The sequence below is a fragment of the Sturnira hondurensis genome, unplaced genomic scaffold (genome assembly GCF_014824575.4).
Source record: "Sturnira hondurensis isolate 20B ecotype Veracruz unplaced genomic scaffold, ASM1482457v3 Scaffold0016587, whole genome shotgun sequence".
Lineage (NCBI taxonomy): Eukaryota > Metazoa > Chordata > Mammalia > Chiroptera > Phyllostomidae > Sturnira > Sturnira hondurensis.
In genome coordinates this window covers 108,460-128,896 of record NW_028089218.1, presented here as the reverse complement: position 1 = coordinate 128,896, position 20,437 = coordinate 108,460, and the positions used below count along the sequence as shown (strand labels likewise).

Below are 20,437 nucleotides of genomic sequence, written 5' to 3'. Positions count from 1 at the left end.
ACTGCAGAAGTCCTCCATCTCACTGAACCACAGTCTGCTGGTTTTTGCAGCCAAAAGTTTTGGGGACTTCTCTTTCTGGCATTGGAACCCTGGGCTGAGGAGCCTTGTGTGGGGCTGGGACCCCTCGCTCCTGAGGGAGGATTTCCACAGCTGAGATATCCCTCTTGATTTTTAACCACCACAGGTGGGTGTGGGACCAGCCTGTTCCACATCTTTGCCCCTCCTGCCAGTCTCGATCTGGCTTCTTCTGTATGTCCTTAGTTGTAGGACTTCTGCTAGATTTCAGGCTGTTCTCAGTGATGGTTGTTCTGTAGTTTAGTTGTACTTTTGATATGGTTATGGGAGGAGGTGAGCACAGCATTTACCTACTTTCCCATATTGACCAGAAGCCTGCCGTGGCATTCTTAACAGCTCTAAGGAATCCAGGGACAAGAGGAGGGGGATTTGTGTGGGAGTGAAGGAGGAAGAGCAAGAGATGAGTTCAGTGTCCATTTGGCAAACGTTTATGAATGTCTCCTTTGTGCTAGGGGCTGAGGTCTGCTAGCTGGGATGAGTTTGGCTCTCTTTATAGCACTGGTTTGTTGGGTAGAAGGTGGGAGAAGGCGTCAAGGAAGATGTGATTTGAGGAGAGCCTGTGGGACAGGGTGCTGGGTGTGTCACCTGCTGAAGATAGGACAAAGGCTGAAGGCCTCTAAGGAATGGTCTTTTATCCTCAAAGGAGGAGTGACTTCAGAAAAGGCTTCATAGATACTGGGGTAGGAGAGGGCTTGGAGAAATTCTGCATCTCTAGCATCCTGTTCCTTAATTCTCTGTTTTCTTTCTTCTAGAACCTTTCAGCTGTTGCAGCTTTGGTGGGTCTCAGTAATGCACGTCTCAGTTCTATCAAAACTCGGTAAGTCTTTAACCTTTTTTTTCCCCCCAAGGGAATGTTTTCTTAGGAAGTGAGATGTACATCTGTCCATCTAGTGTCACCACCCCATGGATTCAAGAGATTTCTCCATTTCCAGGAGGCTGGGGTATGTCATTCTTTTCATGAGCTTACTTGAGCTGAATATCACTATTCCAGCTTCCAAGTTTCTTGTGCCCCATCTGGGATGATCTCTCCCCCTTTTCTTGCTGCCCACACCTCACTCTAGGTCTTCTAAGTATTTCAGGAGTTAGAAACCACAGTGACCTGAAGGGGAAGTCTTGCCGGGGTCCAGTGAGAGTGAAAGAGCACTAAGTAGCTTTCCCTGAAGTCTAGCCTCCACCTCCTGTTACCACCCACTTCTCTCCCATAAGGTTTGAGGGCCTCTGTCTGCTGTCTTTGTTGGTGGGGGAGAGCTCTACAGAGATGTTCCAGCAGCACTGCGTCTCCTGGCTTCGGAGCATTCAGCAGGTCTTGCAGGTGAGGGTATAGCTGTTGCCCTGATCCTGTCCCCCTCCTCCAGCCATTCCTTGTTCTCCATTCTGGATGTGGTGTGTTCTTTGTGGCTTGGACATTCAGTTCTGAGGACAGAATAATTGAAGCCATTTTCTGATAGCAGGGACAATAAGCCTCAAATGGAAATCCTCTGAAACTTTTGGATATTTTTATCTACTGGGTTAATTTTAATTCATCTGACCTTTCACATATCAGAACCTCTGACTGTTTCATTTCCTCATTGGCTTTTCTTAAAAGATTTTATTTATTTGTTTTTAGAGAGAGGTGAAGGGTGGAAGAGGGAAAGAAACGATCTCTTGCACGCCCCTGACTGGGGACCTGGCCTGCAACCCAGGCATACGCCCTGACTGGGAAATGAACTGGTGACCTTTCGGTTTGTGGGTTGATGCCCAACCCATTGAGCCCTACCAGTCAGGGCCATTATTAGCTTTTTAAATGAGTGACATCTCTAAAGTGCTTTTTTCTAGGTATTTGATTTTTTTTCTTGCCTAGTCCTTTCTCTTTTTTCTTTTTATTTATTTTCTTCTCATTTCTCTTTTAACATGTCATTTTTTCCCTGCTTTTACATTCTTTGATGACATCTCCATTTAGTTCTTCCTCAGTCATCTTCTGAACACAGGTGGTAGGCTGTGTGCTCAGCTCTAGGGAGACAGTGGTGAGATGAACTTGGACCCTGTTTTCCTAGTGCTTGGAGTCTAGCTCAGGGGGTGGGAAACTTTCTATGAAGTACATGCTTGTAGGTAGTAGATCTTTTAGGTTTTTGTGAACCATGTATGGTTTTTGTTGTGCGTGGTTCTTTTGTTAGTTTTCTAACCCCTTAAAAATGTAAAAATCATTCTTAGCTTGTGGGCCACGTCAAAACGGGCACCCACAGACCATACTTCGCTGATTCCTGTTGTAGCGCAAGAGACTCTAATTGGCTAATTATACAGAGGAGTGTGATGCGATAAACTGAGGGAGGTGCTATGGGGGTAAAGGAGGTGGTCCCCTGAAAACATGTAACAAGAGAGACTGGCCCAGACTGAGGTGGTTTGGGTCATCAGGGGCAGTGATTCAGAGATCGCTTTTCTGAACTGGTGATTAGGAGTAAATTGGAATACAGTGGGCTAAGAAAGTGTTGTAAGTGCAAAAGGCCCGAGAGAAGAGGAGTTTGGCCCATGTGAAGACTTGTAAGCAAGTTGGTGTGTCTGGGGCTGATGACATGTGACTGGGGAGGTAAGTAGATGGGGACCAAGTATGGTGTGGAAGGCATGTTAGGAGTTTGGCTTTTAGTTTTGGAGCAGTTGCAATTCAAGAAGGTTTTCAGTAGGGCTGAGGAAGAGGTGGTAGTAGTGGTACATGATCCAGTTTTCATTTGAAAATGTCAGTCTAGCTTCTCTGTGGAGAAAGGATTAGAAAGGAGCCAGAACAGAAGGAGAAAGACCTTGTAGAAGGCTATTCAAATAACCCCGGAGAACATTCACAGTAGCTTGGGGTAGCTTGGGGTTGGTAGAAGTACTAGGTGGATGAGTTCAAGGGAGATTTAGAGGCAAAGTGGACAGGTCCTGAAAATGGAGTAGGTTCAGGGAGAGGATGTGTCTAGGAGGACCTCTAGATTTCAGAACATTGGAAGACAGCCAGGTTCATAGGCGAGAGGTTAAAATTCCATGAGTATGGCCTTGGGAATTTAGTAGAAGGCTCCTTAGTGAACATCTAACCTGATCTGGTGTGAGTGGAAGTGGCTGGGTGGCTCATTGTAACCTTGAGGGTTCAGTGGGTGGGTTGGGGCCTTCATTCTGTACATTTTATAAAGGGGAAGAGTGTTCAGCATTTGGATGGTAGCTGGAGGTGAGGAAGAAAATGAGATGATCAAGGTGTGGCCTTATGCAGATTGGACTTGAAAGCACTCCACATTTAATGGTCATGTGGAGGACGATGAGCTTACAAAGGAAAACGAGATAGCGGCAGAAAGTGTGCAAACTAGAGAAGCAGGATTGTGGGTTGGGTGGAATACAGGGAACGATCTTCCTGTTTATGCCCCTCTGAGGTGGAATAAAATAAGGACTGAAAATTATTTATCAGATTTAGCAGCTCATAGGTTAGTCAGAGTATTTTTAGTGGAACAGTCTATACCGAAGCCAGAATGCCTGGAATGAAAAGTGAGTGGGAAAAGGAATGGAAAAAGGGAAGATGGGCAGTCTTCCAAAATATTTAGTATTTGACTCAAAGGGAGAGCAATAGGGAGACGGGTTGGGAGAAAATAAGGGAGAGAAATAGCTAGGGTTGGGTAGATGGACTAAGGAAGGATTTTAAGAAAGGAAATACGAGCATGTATGAATGTCAATGGGAAGAGTCCTCTTAGGATGGAGTGGTTAGAAATACAGGAGAGAAGGGGCTAGTTAAGAGTGTAGGGCTCTTAGAAGAAGGGTGGGGATAGTCTCTGAAGCACAGTGGTGGGGGGTGTCTTGAGGAGAAGGGGACCTACTTCCTCCAGCAGGATAGGAGGGAAGGAGAAGGAGGTGAGGATGAAGATGGACTTCTCAGGTTTGATAGTGGGAAGCTGAGGGAGTGCCCCTCTTTGTGCTTCAGTTTCCTCTGTGAAGTTGCAGATTAGGTTTTCCAGAGGTGACGGTGGTGAGAGAAGGTTTGAGTAGCAGGGGAAGCTAGCCAGAGAGAAGTGCAGCAGGATTACTGGACATTGTTGGGGGTCCATTTGTATTGGTAGGTCCACTATTCTTACTTTCTTAATAAACATTTTTATTTGCCTTTTGACACATGACCTTCTCTGGTCTAATAGGAGATACGTGCTGAATGCTTTTCCTTAGATACATGTTAACGTTTTAGGGAAGTCCTTCTAAATCTAAACCATTTTTCCTCCATGAGTTCAGGGTACGTTTGAGCCAGCTTGGAGAGGTGGGGTGGTTTTGTTGTGGCTGAGACTTTTTTTCAGTCTGAGAGTGCTGTTCTCCATTCCATTCTAGGGAAGTATATAGTACGGGAGAATCAAGCTCTTGAGATCTTCCAGTTAGATCTTTAAGGTGTGGCTTTGTTACTTTTTTTCTCCCTCAAATTCCTAGGACCCCAGACACCCCTAATACGAAAATGTAAACACCTGTCCTTTCTATAGACAAATGTGTTACTTTTGGATTCTCCATATTTCTAATGCACTCTGTTCCTAGTGGATCTGATGGTAATACTGACATTAACTGTGGTGTTTGTCAAAAGCCCCGTGTTGTCCTACTTCTTGTTCCTCCTCTTCTTGGTTACCATGAAGGTGAGGTTGGAAGCATGGAGTGTTATTGCTCTTTAGTCCCAGGACCCACCCCCCACAATGGAATTGGCTGTGGCTGTTCTGAGGGACCTGCTCCGGTATGCAGCCCAACTTCCTACACTCTTCCGGGACATCTCCATGAACCACCTCCCTGGCCTTCTCACCTCCCTGCTGGGCCTCAGACCAGAGGTGAGACACTTCCCCAGTCCCTCTGCCCCTTGGCCCCTCGCAGTGCCTCCCTAACTCTGACCACTTGGATTAAGGAACGTGATGGAAGTGAGTGGGAAATTGGATCAAAGAAGTGAGAAGGAAGGGCCAAGAAAAAGTGTGTGGAGGGAGGGACCTTGAGGGGTTGTGGGGTGGAGATGGCCTCTGTGGGGGTATTGGGCTCTCACCCCCTCCTTACTTTGATTTTCCCACAGTGTGAGCTCTCAGCACTGGAGGGAATGAAGGCATGTATGACCTATTTTCCTCGGGCTTGTGGGTCTCTCAAAGTAAGTATTCATGGACATTGTTCTTTGCACCAACATAAGCCTTGTTAGCTCTCTGAACCTCAAATTCCATTGCTGAGACTTCTAAGCACCTTTCTCTTGCTCTCTTTTTAAATTTTTATTTATTTATTTTTAGAGAGAAAATAAAAAAGAGGGAAGGAAGGGGAAAAGAAAGGGAGAGAAACATTGATGTGAGAGAAGTCAGTTGCCTCCCATACATGTCCTGACTGGGGACTGAACCCACAACGTGGGCATGTGCCATGATCAGGAATTGAAATAGCAGCCTTTAAATTTTTTTTAAAAATTTTTATAGAGACAGGAAAGGAGGGAAAAGGAGAGAAACATCAATGTGTGATTGCCTTTTGAGCGCCCCCTACTGGGGACCTTGGCCTGCAACCCAGGCACATGCCTTGACTGGGAATCGAACTGGTGACCCTATGGTTCTCAGTCTGGTGCTCAACCCACTGAGCCACACTAGCCAGGGCTGAACTGGCAGCCTTTCACTTTGCATGATGATGCTCCAACCAACCAAGCCAGACTGGTCAGGGCTATGCACCTGTCTTTTGACTGTTCTATCATTGATCTCCACAGCTATAATTATATCACCTTGTAGCACTCTACATGTATAGATGAAGAAATTGAAATTAAATAACTTGCCTAAAGTCAATAGAGATGGGAAACTATATCTGATGCCAAAGCTCAGGCTTTTAACCATGGGCTTCTTCCTCTTTCTCCCCTCCTCTCTACCTCTAGAGTGCCTCACCACTTTTTCTACCATTCAGTCTTTGTCCATGAAGCTCTTGTAATTTCCTCCAGGAAGCCTTTATATTACTTACCTGTAACAGTTTTCCAACACGTCTCCTTATATTCTTGACTCAGTTCCCCTTGTCACTTCCCCACCCTTTGCTCTAAGCTGCCCTGACCTTTACAGCGTAACCTCATTTGGTTAAACAGGTAAGGTGTATGTGGGTCAGGTGAGGGAGGCCAGTGAAAGAGTTGGCTTTGTTTTCCAGGACATACATGAACGGCACCTGTTGTTTGCAGTATAATTGGATGATAGCTCGTACCTAAGAATAAATTGTTCTTCTCCTGTAGAATAAATGTTCTCTGTTGTTTTGTTATGTCATCATTGTTTGAGAAACCACTGGGCATCCCCTTACTCAGATGAAGGCACAAATCTGAATAGAGAACTGGAATAAGTGCCAAATTAATAATTTTTGTGTGGCTGTTGTGGTTGACTGTATCAGTATTATCAGTTTAAGGGGGAGTTCGCCGTTCAGATTGTCTTGAAAGTAAGATCACATGGGTCTGTGACCAAGTCAAGGAAGTAAAAGAAAGGGTAAGGGAACTGGTATGGGCACCACAATTGCCAGGATGGTGCCGCATGTCTGAGACGCATCATCTCATTTTATTATTAGAGTAGGTGTGCGGAGTTGGTGTCACCCAACTAACCAGGAAACAGGCCCACAGGCGTTTAACTGACTTAACCTTGTGTGTGTGGTAGTTGTAAAACCAGTGTGAGCCAGGTGTTTTTCCTTAAAGCCTGTGTTTTTTCCCCACTTAATCACACTCCCTAGAAGCTTTCAAGAACACAGACAGGATTGGGAGGTAGGCTTCAACATGAACGCCGTCTCTTACCAGTTAGTGGCTCACGGAGGGTTGTGAGCCTGACGTGGGTGGTGTCTGCTGTGGCTCCAGTAACTGGTTGCTTGCAGTGTCTGAAAGGTCCCTGAGCAGATGATATGTCTCAGACAACATGTTTTTGATTCTTTGTTTTTATGTGAATGCCACTAGTATCAGGTGACAGAATCTCGGCAAGACTTTGGTCAAGAACGCATTTGGAATAACTCATGGATTTTACTGAGTTTAAGTAAAAACTGCCTTTCTTGTAAAACATTCTGTAAATTAACTTATCAGATTATACAGGCTAGATAGATCTTTGTCCCTGACCCCTCACTGGTCAAAGTCATGAGGTGCTATATTGACTTACCTCGGTTTGGGGTAACCTGTATCTATCTGCATCCCCCCATGAAAGTGGAGGGCGAATTGAATGTCATCTGCAGGGTCAGCATTTGAAGAGTCAGGGAGACAAGAATGCCAAGCGTGTCCTCTGCTTACTTTTCATTGTAAGGGGTCAGGAGGATTCATCTATAACTCACAACCTTTTGTCGGAGGTGTAGTTTTGAAGTTATGGCCCGCATTTTGAGTATTCTTTCCAAACTGACAAAACTTTCACATGTTAACAGGGTATGTATGCCTTTATTTTTTTTAAGAATGAAGTGTCACCTGAAGAACTTCTTGCTGTTGAGGATTTTGTCTTTGTTGCCAACATGTCAGATAAGAATCTGTTTCGTGCAGAGGCCCCGGGGGCAGTTTGTACTTGGAAGATCTTGCAGACCAGTGCTTTAGGCAGCTGGTATTTGCCATTTTGGAATGTTTATCTGTTCTTTGTCCCATGCCCAGAAGCTCCCAGGGTAGGTGCAGTCTTCAAAGTCAGGATTACTCCTCCCAAGTGGTGAAACGCAAGCATCCTGAGTCCTGGAGCCACTCCCGTAGAGGCTTTGCTTCTCTTTGCCAAATTGATTAGCAGTTCCTGGGAATGAGTGGGAAGGCTAACCCCACTCTTGGGAGAGACCCTGGACATGCATATGCGCTTGCATTTCAAGTGAACCACTCCAGGGGAGCCATTGCTATAGTTTGTTTGGCCCTGGGCAGACCTGTGGTCAGAGCCATGTCCGTGTACTCTGCCTCATTGCAGTCGCATAAGCAGACTTGTTTGGGCCTCAGCCCAGCTTTTGGAGTCCCAGGAGAAGTGTGAGCTGTAAACTGGCCAAAAGGGCCGAGTGCCACTACAGTTGGGGCTTTGGCAGCTCTGTAAGAAATCTTATCCTTGGAGAAGCTGGTGAGTCGGGAGACCTGTGGATGGATACTGCGTTTGGGTTGAAGTGTTCTGAGTCCTGCTGCATCATACGTGAAAGTGCTGTCCAAGTCCCAAGGGAAATGGTTCCTGGTCATCTTTTATCCTGGCATCGGCTGTAACAGGGCATCAGCTGTAACAATGCTTGTCTCATGGTCACCAGAATTCTGAAGTGTGATGTGGGTGACTAAGTGGTTTCTGCCCTAGGGTAGGTGGGAGGCGGTCCTTGGAGGGATGGTTTCTGAACCACACACTGACTGGCTTCTGCTCCTGCTTTGCTCCCGCAAGTCCCTTGCCATATGTCTGGTGCCACTGCTGATTTCTCTATAGATTTGTGTGTATGGTGCCCCATTCTCCCTTCCCCCAGAGTCCATCTTTTCTGGACTGGGATGTGAGGCCTCAGCCTGCTTCTCTGTGGCATCTTCTGGGTCTGTAGCTTTCCTCAGTATTTCTGCTTGCTGGCCTCATGGGGATTCTCCCCTTTCCTTTAAGCCTGGCTCAGTCCTGCCCTCTCTAGCCCTGCGGCCCAGCATCAGTCTCTCTGGACCCTCCTTCTGCCCTCATCTCCCTACAGGGCCACTTCTGGTCCCCCAGTGTTGTTTTCCATAGACTGGTCTGCCAGACTAACAACCCACGTCTTCCCACCGAGGGTGGAAGTCCCATCTCATTCCTTTTCATAGGTCTACTTCAGTGTTCTTACCCTTATGCCATGGTCTGTGTTTCAGAATGTTTTGTAAAGATTTTTATTTATTTATTTTTTAGAGAGGGGGAATGGAGGGAGAGAGGGAGAGAAACATTGATTAGTTACCTCTTATGGGCTCCCAAGTGGGGACCTGTCCACAACCCAGGCATGTGCCCTGACCAGGAATCAAAGCAGTGACCTTTTGGTTCGCAGGGTGATGCTCAGCCCACTGAGCCACACCAGCCAGGGCTCAGAGTGTTTTTAAATTCATAAAATAAATACATAGACTTTTAAGGGAAACGGAGTCTGTTGAATTGTATATTGTAAAAAATTGTGATAGAATTGTATGTGTTCATTAATGAGTCAAACAGCAAGATCTAGCAGCAGGTCTCATACTTACTGAGTTTAAAATTAGCGATACATGAGAACACCTCAGGATACCCGTTACAATTATAATGTGAAATGAAAGTGAGTGATTTCTATTGGTGACACCAGTGGTACTGCTAATACTACTGTGGCTTTTTGTTTACACTTATAATTGAAAGGAACACTACGTTTTACTTACAGGTTACGGAAAATGACATAACTTTCCCCCATCCACTTCACAGGCCCCTTTCATTCTAATCCCAAATAAGTTGTGGCCCAGGTTGATCACTCCCGTGCCAGCACCTCCACATAGCAGGCCGAGTAAATGTTTGCTGACTCACAGGTCTCTGCTCGGAGATGTGCTGCTTCAGTTCTTCTGAGGCCCTCCCTTTTCTCTTGACCTTGATCTTGACCTACCGTCACACTTCTGGTTAGAGCCTCAGCTCCTAGCTTGGACCCTCACTTCTTGCTAGGGAGTTGAATGTGGGGATTGCTGCTTTTCAGTACTTAGTTTCCTTTTGGCTTGAGGAAACTCAAACTCCCTGTGGCAGCAGGGAGCCCAGAAATTGTGGGGCACAGGCCAGACCTTTTCTGCACCAAGCAGGGAGGGTAAGGATGAGAGCTGACATTCAGGATGTCTTTCTACCGTGAGAGCATGTCAGCCCCCAGGCTTGACTCCCTGTTGAGTGCTTTGCTTCCTGTGTCTGCAGGAAAGAGGGCAGCAAGGGCTTAGATTCTGCTGCTGGGAATGGACAGGGTGAATGTTTCTGGCCCTTGGCGCTGACTCACCAGCCTTTTCCTTTCTTCTCCACAATCCAGGGCAAACTGGCCTCATTTTTCCTGTCTCGGGTGGATGCCTTGAGCCCGCAGCTCCAGCAGGTAAAGGAAAAGGCGGGAGATGAGAAGCCTAGGTGTAAGTTGGAGCTTCTCTTATCTCTCTCTCTCTCTGCATTTCTCTCTTGTTATTGCTTGGGCCGTGTTTCCACTTCCCTCCCTGTTAACATACTCGAGAGGCACAGGCATGACTTCTGCCTCTGTGTTATACCGTCTGTGTCCTTCTCCATTGTCCCTTTTCTATGTTCCCTAAGGCCTCTTTGTGATCTCCATTTTTCTTGGCATTGGTGGTGCTGGGGGATTCTGGCTGGCCTGGATTCCTGTCTGACCAAGTTTCTGACCTTCTGCAGCTGGCGTGTGAGTGTTATTCACGGCTGCCCTCTCTAGGGGCTGGCTTTTCCCAGGGCTTGAAGCATACGGAAAGCTGGGAGCAGGAGCTACACAGCCTGCTGGCCTCATTGCACAGTCTGCTAGGGGCTCTCTACGAGGGAGCAGAACCAGGTAGGGACCATGGCTGGTAGTCCGTGGCATAGTGGTTGGAGAATGTGGCAGAAGGGAACCAGGAGGGTGGCCCAGAGAGGTGGGACAGTTGATTTCTAGGCAGAATGGTGGGTCATTCATTAGAAATGAAAAGGGAGCCCTGGCTGGTGTAGCTCAGTGGATTGAGCGCGGGCCTGCGAACCAGAGTATCGCGGTTCGATTCCCAGTCAGGGCACATGCCCGGGTTGCGGGCCAGTTCCCAGCGGGGGACACACGAGAGGCAACCATACATTGATATTTCTCTCCCTCTCTCCTTCCCTTCCCCTCTAAAGATAAATAAATAAAATCTTAAAAAAAAAAAAAAAGAAAAGGGAGGGGGTTGGAAAAAAGCCCCGGAGTGTGAAGGTGCTCATGTGTGTGTCCAGCTCCTATGCAGTACGAAGGCCCTGGAGTGGAGATGCTGTTTTCCCCCTCAGAGGACGGTGATGCCCATAACCTCCTCCGGCTTCGGCAGAGATTTTCTGGGCTGGCCTGCTGCCTGGGGCTCCTGCTCAGGTATGTGAGTGAGCGTTGGAAGGAGTGTGGGCCTGGAGGGGGAGGGGTTGATATGGGGCTGTCTTCTGTGTCATGAGGAAGGAGACTGAGGGTGTGGGCGAAGTCGTGCTCGGGAACCTGTGGTGAGGGCATCTCTGCTCTGATTCTCTTTAGGTCTGAGTTTGGGGCCCCCGTGTCCATCCCTGTGCAGGAAATCCTGGATGTCATCTGCCGGACCCTCAGCATCAGTGCCAAGAATATTGTAAGTGGTGTTTGTCCTCTGTTCACAGTCCTTCCTCAGGACCCTGAGCAACCAAGACAGTAGTATGGGATCTGAAGCTCCCCAAGCGGTTGGCCTGGACAGGGCCTTCCTTTTATCCCAGTGCCATCGTTCCTTGTGTTTCTCCCGACGCACCTAGTGTGGGGACACCAGTAGCACATGCTCTTCTAGGGGAGGGAGAACTTGGGGGCCAGTTGCATCATTGCCGAGGGGGTCAGCCATTCCTCCCTTTGTCCTCCTTCATGGTCTGTTTTATAGGATGGGGGTTTGATCCTGTTGGGAGAGCTGGGCTCGGGGGTGGGTTTCTTATGTGTGTGTGCACATGTGTTTAGTCACACATCTGCCTTGTCTCCATTTCTCAGTCTGTGTCTCCCTTTCTGCCCCACTCCTTTGCCAACTTCCTCCTGCAGAGCTTGCTTGGAGATGGTCCCCTGCGGTTGCTGCTGCTGCCCTCTATCCACCTTGAAGCCTTGGACCTGCTCTCCGCACTCATCCTTGCGTGAGTGGGACTAGGCAGAGTGTGATGGAGGGACTGGGATGTGCTGGGAATGGAGGTCACTGTTGTGTCTTCGCCCCCAGGTGTGGAGGTCGGCTCTTGCGCTTTGGGGCCCTGATCAGCCGCCTGCTTCCCCAGGTCCTCAATGCCTGGAGCATTGGTAGAGATACTCTTTCTTTGGGCCAGGAGAAGCCTTACAGGTGACCATTAAGGATGGGGATAAAGAGGAGTGGGTGGTGAGGGACTTAGGTGGACTGGGGTTCCAAGGGGCTGAAACTGAGGGAGGAGTACTGAGGGAGGAGAGGCTGGATCTGGCATGTCGGCCTCCTTTGAAAAGCTGCCCTCCGCTCACTGCACAGCGCCATGCGGACCAAGGTGTATGCTGTGTTAGAGCTGTGGGTACAGGTGTGTGGCGCCTCGGCAGGAGTGCTTCAGGGAGGAGCCTCAGGAGAGGCCCTGCTCACCCACCTGCTCAGTGACATCTCTCCGCCAGCTGATGCCCTGAAGGTGAGTGAGGCCTCCGCTCGCCTCCCCTGTGCCAGGACTGTCATCCTGTGCCCCTTATCCAAATGAGTTTCCACATCCAGCACTGCCCCCCCATGCCTTCCTGTTTGTCTGTGAATGTGATTTTTGTTTTCCTCTACTACCAGCTGCGCAGTCCCCGGGGGAGCCCTGATGGGGGCTTGCAGACGGGGAAACCCAGCGCCCCCAAGAAGCTAAAGCTGGACATGGGGGAGGCTGTGGCCCCTCCCAGCCACCGGAAAGGGGACAGCAATGCCAACAGCGATGTGTGTGCAGCTGCACTGAGAGGTGGGTGAGGCCTGTGCCCTGCACTTTTTGGCGCTGTGATGGCCTGGGGCTACAGCCCGCACCTGGAGGGTGCAGATAAAATGCAGAACCAGCTGAAAACCTGGAGGGGGACCAAAGGGGCAGGGTAGCCCTGTAACTCCCAGGGTTGCAGGCGGGATCTTGGACCCTGCTGTTGATGGGCTTTGGCCATTTACACTGCCCCAGTGTCTCACTTACTTTGTCTGCACATCTTCTGCACGTGCTGGGGACAGTTGTGGCAGGGCAGAAATCCTTGCCCAATGTAGTTTACATTCTGTTCAGGCAGGCTGCTCAGTGGGGTTCCCTGCTTCCTACACAGTTGCTAACCTGGTAGTAAAAGTACAGTCAGTTAACACGTACAGGAGACTATCATTTGGGTCCCCTGTGCATGTTACGTCACTGCCTGCCACCCCACCCTGTGTAAAGAGGAGAGCCAGTGCTCCTCAAATCTACAAATGCACATTTATAATGGGCTGACAGCAGGGGCATTAGCCTCATTTTCACTGGGGGCCACATCAGCCTTGTGGTTGCCTTCAAAGGGCCGAATGTAATTTTAGGACTGTATAGATGTAACTACTCCTTAAGTGTTAAGCAAGAGCTCAGCATTGCAGCTGGGTAGAAACAAGGTGCCAGGCAGATACAACAAGGTGCAGGGCTGGATTTGGCCCGCAGGCCTTGTGTTTGCCACCTGTGGCCTACAGTATCAACAGCTCTACTTAGTATGATTCCCATTTCATAGTGGAAAAACAAACTTAGAGCACTTAGGTAACTTGCCTGCATTACGGCAAACTGGGTGCTCCCCTTGAACCATGTGCTGCAGAAGCCCTTGCTCTCAGTCCTCCCAGTAGCCTCTTAGACACCATTCTTCTTCCCCAGGCCTCAGCAGGACCATCCTCATGTGCGGGCCTCTCATCAAGGAGGAGACTCACAGGGTTAGTGGAGCATGGTCCTCATGGAGATTGGGGTGGGGGCAGCTGTGCCCCCAGAGGGTGTCTATTCCAACTTGGGAGGAAGGCCCTGGAGAAGGGTTAGGTAGTCTCGGTGGTGTCTGTAGTTGTGCCCTCTGTCCTTTTCAGAGACTGCATGATCTGGTCCTTCCCCTGGTCATGAGTGTCCAGCAGGGCGAGGTCTTAGGCAGCTCCCCATATACCAGCTCGCACTGCCGCCGTGAACTTTACCGCCTGCTGCTGGCTCTGCTGCTGGCACCTTCTCCTCGCTACCCACCTCCTCTTGCCTGTGCCCTGCAAGCCTTCTCCCTTGGCCAGAGAGAAGACAACCTGGAGGTAACTGCTGACTGAGGCCAAGTCTGCCTCTTTGGTTTTGGGATTCTCTTGTTCCTGGTGCTGGCAGGCTCTCTTGTGCCATGAAACCCTGTATTCTGGAGGCTCACACTCAATTTTTCACCCTTCCTCAGGTCTCTTCTTTCTGCTCGGAAGCACTGGTGACCTGTGCTGCTCTGACCCACCCTCGGGTTCCTCCTCTGCAGTCCATGGGCCCTGCCTGCCCCCCACCTGCACCAGTTCCTCCCCCTGAGGCCCCATCTCCATTCAGGGCCCCACCTTTCCATCCCCCAGGCCCTGTGCCCTCAGCAGGCACCATGCCCTCAGCTGGCCCGGTGCCCTCAGTGGGTCCCATGCCCCCAGTAGGCCCAATGCCTCCATCACGCCCTGGACCTCCAGCCACAGCCAACCACTTAGGTCTCTCTGTCCCAGGCCTGGCATCTGTACCCCCCCGGCTCCTTCCTGGCCCTGAGAACCACCGGGCAGGCTCAAATGAGGACCCTATCCTTGCCCCTAGTGGCACTCCTCCACCTACTATACCCCCAGATGAAACCTTTGGGGGGAGAGTGCCTAGGCCAGCCTTTGTCCACTATGACAAGGAGGAGGCATCTGATGTGGAGATCTCCTTGGAAAGCGACTCTGATGACAGTGTGGTGATCGTGCCTGAGGGGCTGCCACCTCTGCCACTTCCACCCCCCTCAGGCACTACCCCACCCCCTGTTGCTCCAGCTGGGCCACCAACAACCTCCCCTCCTCTACCTGCCAAGGAGGAGCCTGAAGAGCTTCCGGCAGCCCCGGGGCCTCTCCCTCCACCCCCACCCCCTCCTCTTCCAGGCCCTGTGACACTCCAGCCACCCCAATTGGTTGCTGAAGGAACTCCTGCTGGGGGAGCACCCCCAGCCCTGGAAGAAGATTTGACAGTTATTAATATCAACAGCAGTGATGAGGAGGAGGAAGAAGAGGAGGAGGAGGAAGAGGAGGAGGAGGAAGAGGAGGAGGAAGAAGAAGATTTTGAGGAAGAAGAGGATGAAGAAGAGTATTTTGAAGAGGAAGAAGAGGAAGAAGAGTTTGAGGAGGAATTTGAGGAAGAGGAAGGTGAATTGGAGGAAGAAGAAGAAGAGGAGGATGAGGAGGAGGAAGAAGAGTTGGAAGAGGTGGAAGAGTTGGAGTTTGGCCCAGCAGGAGGGGAGGTAGAAGAAGGAGGACCTCCACCCACCAGCCTGCCTCCAGCTCTGCCCCCGACTGAGTCCCCCAAGGTGGAGCCGGAGCCGGAGTCAGAGCCTGGGCTGCTGTTAGAAGTGGAGGAGCCGGGGGCCAGCGGGGACCCTGGCGTCGAGACCGCACCCACGTTGGCCCCTGAGGTGCTGCCCTCCCAGGATGAGCTGGAGAGAGAAGCGGGGAGTCCCCCAGCAGGGCCACCTCCTCAGGAGCTTGTTGAAGAGGAGCCCTGTGCTCCCCCAACACTGCTGGAAGAGGGAATTGAAGGTAGGGGTGATGAGGTCCCGCCCCCACCAGAGACAGCTGCAGCAGAAGAAATGGAGCCTGAACCAGAGCTGGAGACCCCTGCTCCCCAGGAAAAGGTGAGTGGGCAGGCCGAGGGTGCAGCTTGGGGAAGGCTGGGTGGGGAGAAGGTGTTGCAGCTGCTTGTGTTAGGGAAGAGGTTTCTTCCCTGCTCCCCCTCTTCTGTGTGTGTACGGGAGACCATTTTGAACCTTATGTCTTTGTCCCTAAAAGGAGCAGGATGACACAGCTGCCATGCTGGCAGACTTCATTGATTGTCCTCCTGATGATGAGAAGCCACCACCTGTCACAGAGCCTGATTCCTAGTCCTCTCCTACGCCCCCCACTCATTCCCAATAAAGTTAATGTACTTGGATATCAACTGCTGCTTCTGCCTTTTGCCACAACTGTGCCACCAGCCAGAAGCCCCACTGTCTGCGGGCTTTTCAAGGTATCCAGAATATTCTTCCAGTGTCTCCATTGCTGTTCTGTTGTCTCCACTGTCTGGAGGAGGAACCATCGACTTAAAGAGTTTAGTCATTGAATTCTGTGAAATTTGAACCTTGGATGTATGTACCAAATTTAAGGGGCGCCCATAGTGGGTATGGGGAATGAGCTCTGTTCTGGGGCTGGTCCTTCTAGTGACAACATCCCAGCCCCACACCTCTCCCCTGTCTCCCCCAGCACTCCTGGCAAGAATTTGACAAGCTCACCCCAGGCCTTCCTACCCATTCTTGAGGTTTGGACATTTCCTAGCCAGTATGATCCCTGTAAACAGTTCTGTTCATTGTAGGCCTTGCTGGGCCGCACGTATGAGCATGAACGTAGAGGTGTGTACATGAGAGGGTGTCGAAATTTGTAGGCTTGAGGTGAATGCTCCTGATTTTTTCAGTCTGTTGACAGATGAACGTACGTAAAGGACCTTGGAACCGCAGCAAAGGGAGTGACTTTCCAACTGCGTGTATACTGAAGGGCCTCTGAGGAGTGACATTTGAGCTAATTTTGGGAAACTTAGGGGTTTTAAAATTTTTCCCCAACTTATTTTAAAAAATTTCCAACATGCAGAAAAGTTGGAAGAATAATACAGTATAATACTTTTGCCTAGATTCATCGGTTGTTAACATTTTTTCATGTTAGCTTTTATCTCTATGATATCCGTAAACCTACATACAGGCATGTATTTATATGTACATAACTCTGTCTGTAATCAGTACATATTTATATCTGCACACATTTCCTTTATTGAGGGACCACGTAAAAAGTGTCTGGCACCTCTCCCTTCTTCAACATTGTCTCCTACGGTTAAAGACATTTTTCTACTTAATCACAATACCACCATCAGACCTAAGAAAAGTCATAGTAATAAAATAATGTTGTATGTACTATATTGTGATATTCAAGTGTCCTATTTATCTCTAAAATGTCTTTGATAGCTGTTTGTTTTTCTCAGATTTAAGTTCAAGAGTGTTCTTAGGTGAAGAGGGCCCCTGCGGCCTCGCACTCCCTGCGGGGATGGGTGCAGAGGGGCGAAAACTCCTGTAGTAGCAATTTTTCAAAAGTGTAAAGACCCTGAATTCTGGGGCCTGTAGCTGTGGAAGGGTGGTGATCCTGAGGAAGAGGCTAGAACAGGAAGTTTTAAACTTAAATTGCACCATGACTAGGTAATGTTCACATAGTTCAGACCGTGCAAAATGTTGGAAAGTCTTCACCCTGTTCCCCAGTCACCAAGAGCAGTTGGTAGCATCAGTTTTCACTTATTCATCCAGAGATAATATATGCAGACAGAAGCAATTATGTATAAAAATCCTTTTTTTCTCACAATGATAGTATTTTATTACTTAATATAAATCACTTAATTTCACTAAGGCATGAGATTTATTCAACAGATTTTGAGTGTCAGATATTGGCACTGTTTTCTCATATATTTATATGTGTGTATATATTTATAAATATAAGTAAATATAAAAACATTTTATATAAATATATTTATTAAGATATATAAATACAAATAAATATATATATTTAAATAACTGGCTCCGTGAAACACGAGGTTGCAGACAGCACAGGGAGGGACGGAGCAACAAGGCCCAACCCTTTGCCCTGTCTCCCCCAGTGGCTACATCGGAAAGGATTATAGTGCAGTGCAAAAACCAGGAATATGGTGGTGCTATGGTGATAGGTGCTTGTTTTACAAGAAATAGAGTGGTGAGTGAAACACAGAAATCTCTGGTTGGCCCCTAATGGGGCTTAAATTCTCTTCTGTTGTGTGTGGGGTTGACCATAAGTACAGTGGGTGTCAGATGTTAGTGCAGGGGGAAGCAAGGGAAGGGGAGTTGGTTTGTGTGGGTGTGTTTCAAGAATTTCAAATCTTAGGAAAAGCTGAAAGAATCAGAGAACAGCCATATGTCTACCATGTTCTGCACTGGTATGTGGGTCCGTGCAGTTTTAGGTTGGGTGGTCAAGGAAGGTTGGCCGAGAAGGTGACTGTGAACAGAGACCTGAAGGAGTCAAGGGAGAGCAGTGCGGACTTCTGGAGGAAGGGTTTCCAGGCATAGGGTGCTGGTGAAGAAAAGGTTCTGAAGCCTGGAGCATTTTGGGGTGTTAAAGGAAAGCAGGGAGACCAGCAGGGTTGAAAAGGAGAAGAGGTCAGAGAGAGAGGTTGGGAGTAGGAATGAGGAGACAGTGGTGTGCTTATGCTACTCAGGGAGGGAGCAAAGCACTGGAGCATTTGGAGAACAGACTGGGCGCACTGTGGTTTATGTCTTAGCAGGACCTGGCTGCTCTTGGGAACTAGCTGACCGGGAGTGAGGGTGGTATCTGAGACTCCAGTGAGGGGCTGATTCAGCCAGGAGAGATGATGTCTTAGGCCAAGCAAATCTTGGGGAAGTGGTTGGATTCTAGATTTCTTTTCTAGATAATTTCTGAAGGTAGATGGCAGAATTTGAAGATCATTTCATTTTAGTTTATAAAATGCTTCCTCATTCTTTTAAAAATGTATAAAGGACTCCTGGACAAAGACAAAGGTGGGTAGGATTGAATGTGGGAGGTGGGGGGTGGCTAGGGCAGGGGAGAATAATGGGGGGGGCAATGGTGACAATGGGGGCAATGTTTGTTGTAAACAACGACAAAAAAGAATGAATGAATGAATGTATAGCTGTTAGTGCCCTGGCTGGTGTGACTCAGTGGATTGAGCACTGGCGGGTGATCCGAAGGGTCACTGGTTTGATTCCCTGTCAGGGCACATGCTTGGGTGTGGGCCAGGTCCTTAGTTGCGGGTGCATGAGAGGAACCCAGCTGATATTTCTGTTGCTCATCAATGATTCTCTCTCTTTCTTTTTCCCTTTCCCTCTCTGAAAATAAGTAAAGTCTTAATATATATATATAAACTGTGAAGAATTTCATTATACCATAGTTTATTTAACCATTTCCTAAACAATTTGATTAATTCCCTATCTTTCACTGCCAAAAAATGAGTGGATATGTGCATGACTACAAATAACACGGGCACATGTCATTTGCATGTAAGGGTCTGTAGGGTGAATTCCGGAGCAGAACTGTTGAGTTTTGGATGTCGTACCAGTTTTTGCCTCATCAGGAATACGAGTGTTTCCCCGAACTGTTGCTGATGTGTGTTAGCGAACTTTGTCACCTTTGCCAGTGTGTTCTATGGAAATGGCATGTCTCTCTATGTAACTTATTTCTCATGAGAGTTTGAGCTCTTTCCAAATGTTTAAGATTCTAAATTTACTTTTCCATGAAATGTCCACATGCTTTGCCTATTTAGTTGTTGATTTATTTCCTTGTTTCATAGATTTTTATATACTAGGAAATTTTGCCCTTTTGTCTATATGTGAGTTGCATTTTTGGTCAGTTTGCTTTTGTCTTTTGACTGCTGATAGTGGGTTTTGCCATGCTGACAGTTTTTATTTTTATTAAATGAATTTATCAGTCCTTTAATTAAAACTCCTGGGTTTTGAGTAATTGTTTTTAAAAAGCCCTCACCATTCTGAGATTGTTACAAGGTGCTAACATTTTTTTTTAGTATTTTTATGATGCCATACTTTTATAATACTCATTCTTTTATGGTTTTAGTTTTTACATTTAAATCTTTTGTCCATTTGGAACTTACCCTAGTACAGGTCCAACTTCACTGTTTTGTCTAAATGTCATCTGTGGAGCAGTCCATCGTTCCCTGATGTGAAAGGCCACCTTTATTATGTCCTAAATCCCTCTATGTATTTGGATCTATTTCTTGACCTTGTGTTCTATTCCATTGATCTGCCTGTGTATACTTATTGTGGCTTTATAAACTATTCTGGTATCTGTGAGGAAGAGTAGGTTAGGTTATTAAGCTGGGTTTTGGCTTCAACTTGGGAAAAAATAAATTGGTCGGAGCCAAAATGGGTTCACTGTTCAAAAAAGGGCCTGTCAGACTAGCTCTTCTGGGGTTTGGGGTTGCTGATCCTGGAGATGGGCGGGCACTTGCCTTCGCAAGCTCCCCAACACTTTCACAGTATGAGAACGTTGGCTGAGTACAGGGTGGAGCAAAGTAGGTTTACAGTTGTGAGTACGTGAAACAGTTTGTCCTTGTATTATTTTTATTAATTACTGTATTTTCCATACCAATAACTGTAAACCGACTTTTACCTTACCCTGTATTAGGATAGTTAATAAATCATTCAAGCAGTTAATAACTAAACCCAAAGGCTAACAAATCAGGGCTGTTCTGGAGATTTCTTGGGGGTACGCTCCAGACCTAATTCACAATCATGTAAGTAACTTGGATGTGGAATCTGTTTATTAAATTTTTATGGGACACGAAGTTGGAATGCTAGCGTATATTTTGAGTTGTTTGACAGGAATTTAAAGAAATTCATGGTAGAATTTCATAGGGATCAGAGTATGGTTCTTGTTTTTGGGCTCTGCAAACAATTGCACAATATAGGAAGATGTGGCTTAGCGGAAAGAAGGGATTCAGAGATAGGTGAGGGACTTGGGAAAGCCTTTCTCCTTCAGCTTGCTTGAATCAAGAGCTGGAGCTGGGGCCAGGCAGGTGGTTATTAAAGGAGGAATGGG

The 20,437-nt window shown here is 47.9% G+C and overlaps 1 protein-coding gene across 1 annotated transcript in view; it reads left to right on the top strand.

Moving 5' to 3' along the window:
• PELP1 (proline, glutamate and leucine rich protein 1) overlaps nt 1–16,745 on the top strand; it is a 29,628-nt gene extending 12,883 nt beyond the window's left edge. Inside the window, exons 2-17 of the mRNA XM_037066202.1 lie at nt 828–892; nt 1,282–1,387; nt 4,713–4,862; nt 5,096–5,167; nt 9,949–10,008; nt 10,314–10,464; nt 10,869–10,998; nt 11,152–11,239; nt 11,668–11,756; nt 11,837–11,953; nt 12,113–12,260; nt 12,404–12,563; nt 13,458–13,513; nt 13,658–13,864; nt 13,996–15,441; nt 15,596–16,745. Coding sequence (XP_036922097.1) covers nt 828–892; nt 1,282–1,387; nt 4,713–4,862; nt 5,096–5,167; nt 9,949–10,008; nt 10,314–10,464; nt 10,869–10,998; nt 11,152–11,239; nt 11,668–11,756; nt 11,837–11,953; nt 12,113–12,260; nt 12,404–12,563; nt 13,458–13,513; nt 13,658–13,864; nt 13,996–15,441; nt 15,596–15,688 — 3,138 coding nt within the window. The 3' untranslated portion in view covers nt 15,689–16,745. The remainder of the gene's footprint in view (nt 1–827; nt 893–1,281; nt 1,388–4,712; nt 4,863–5,095; nt 5,168–9,948; nt 10,009–10,313; nt 10,465–10,868; nt 10,999–11,151; nt 11,240–11,667; nt 11,757–11,836; nt 11,954–12,112; nt 12,261–12,403; nt 12,564–13,457; nt 13,514–13,657; nt 13,865–13,995; nt 15,442–15,595) is intronic.
• The last annotated feature ends 3,692 nt before the right edge of the window (nt 16,746–20,437 follow it).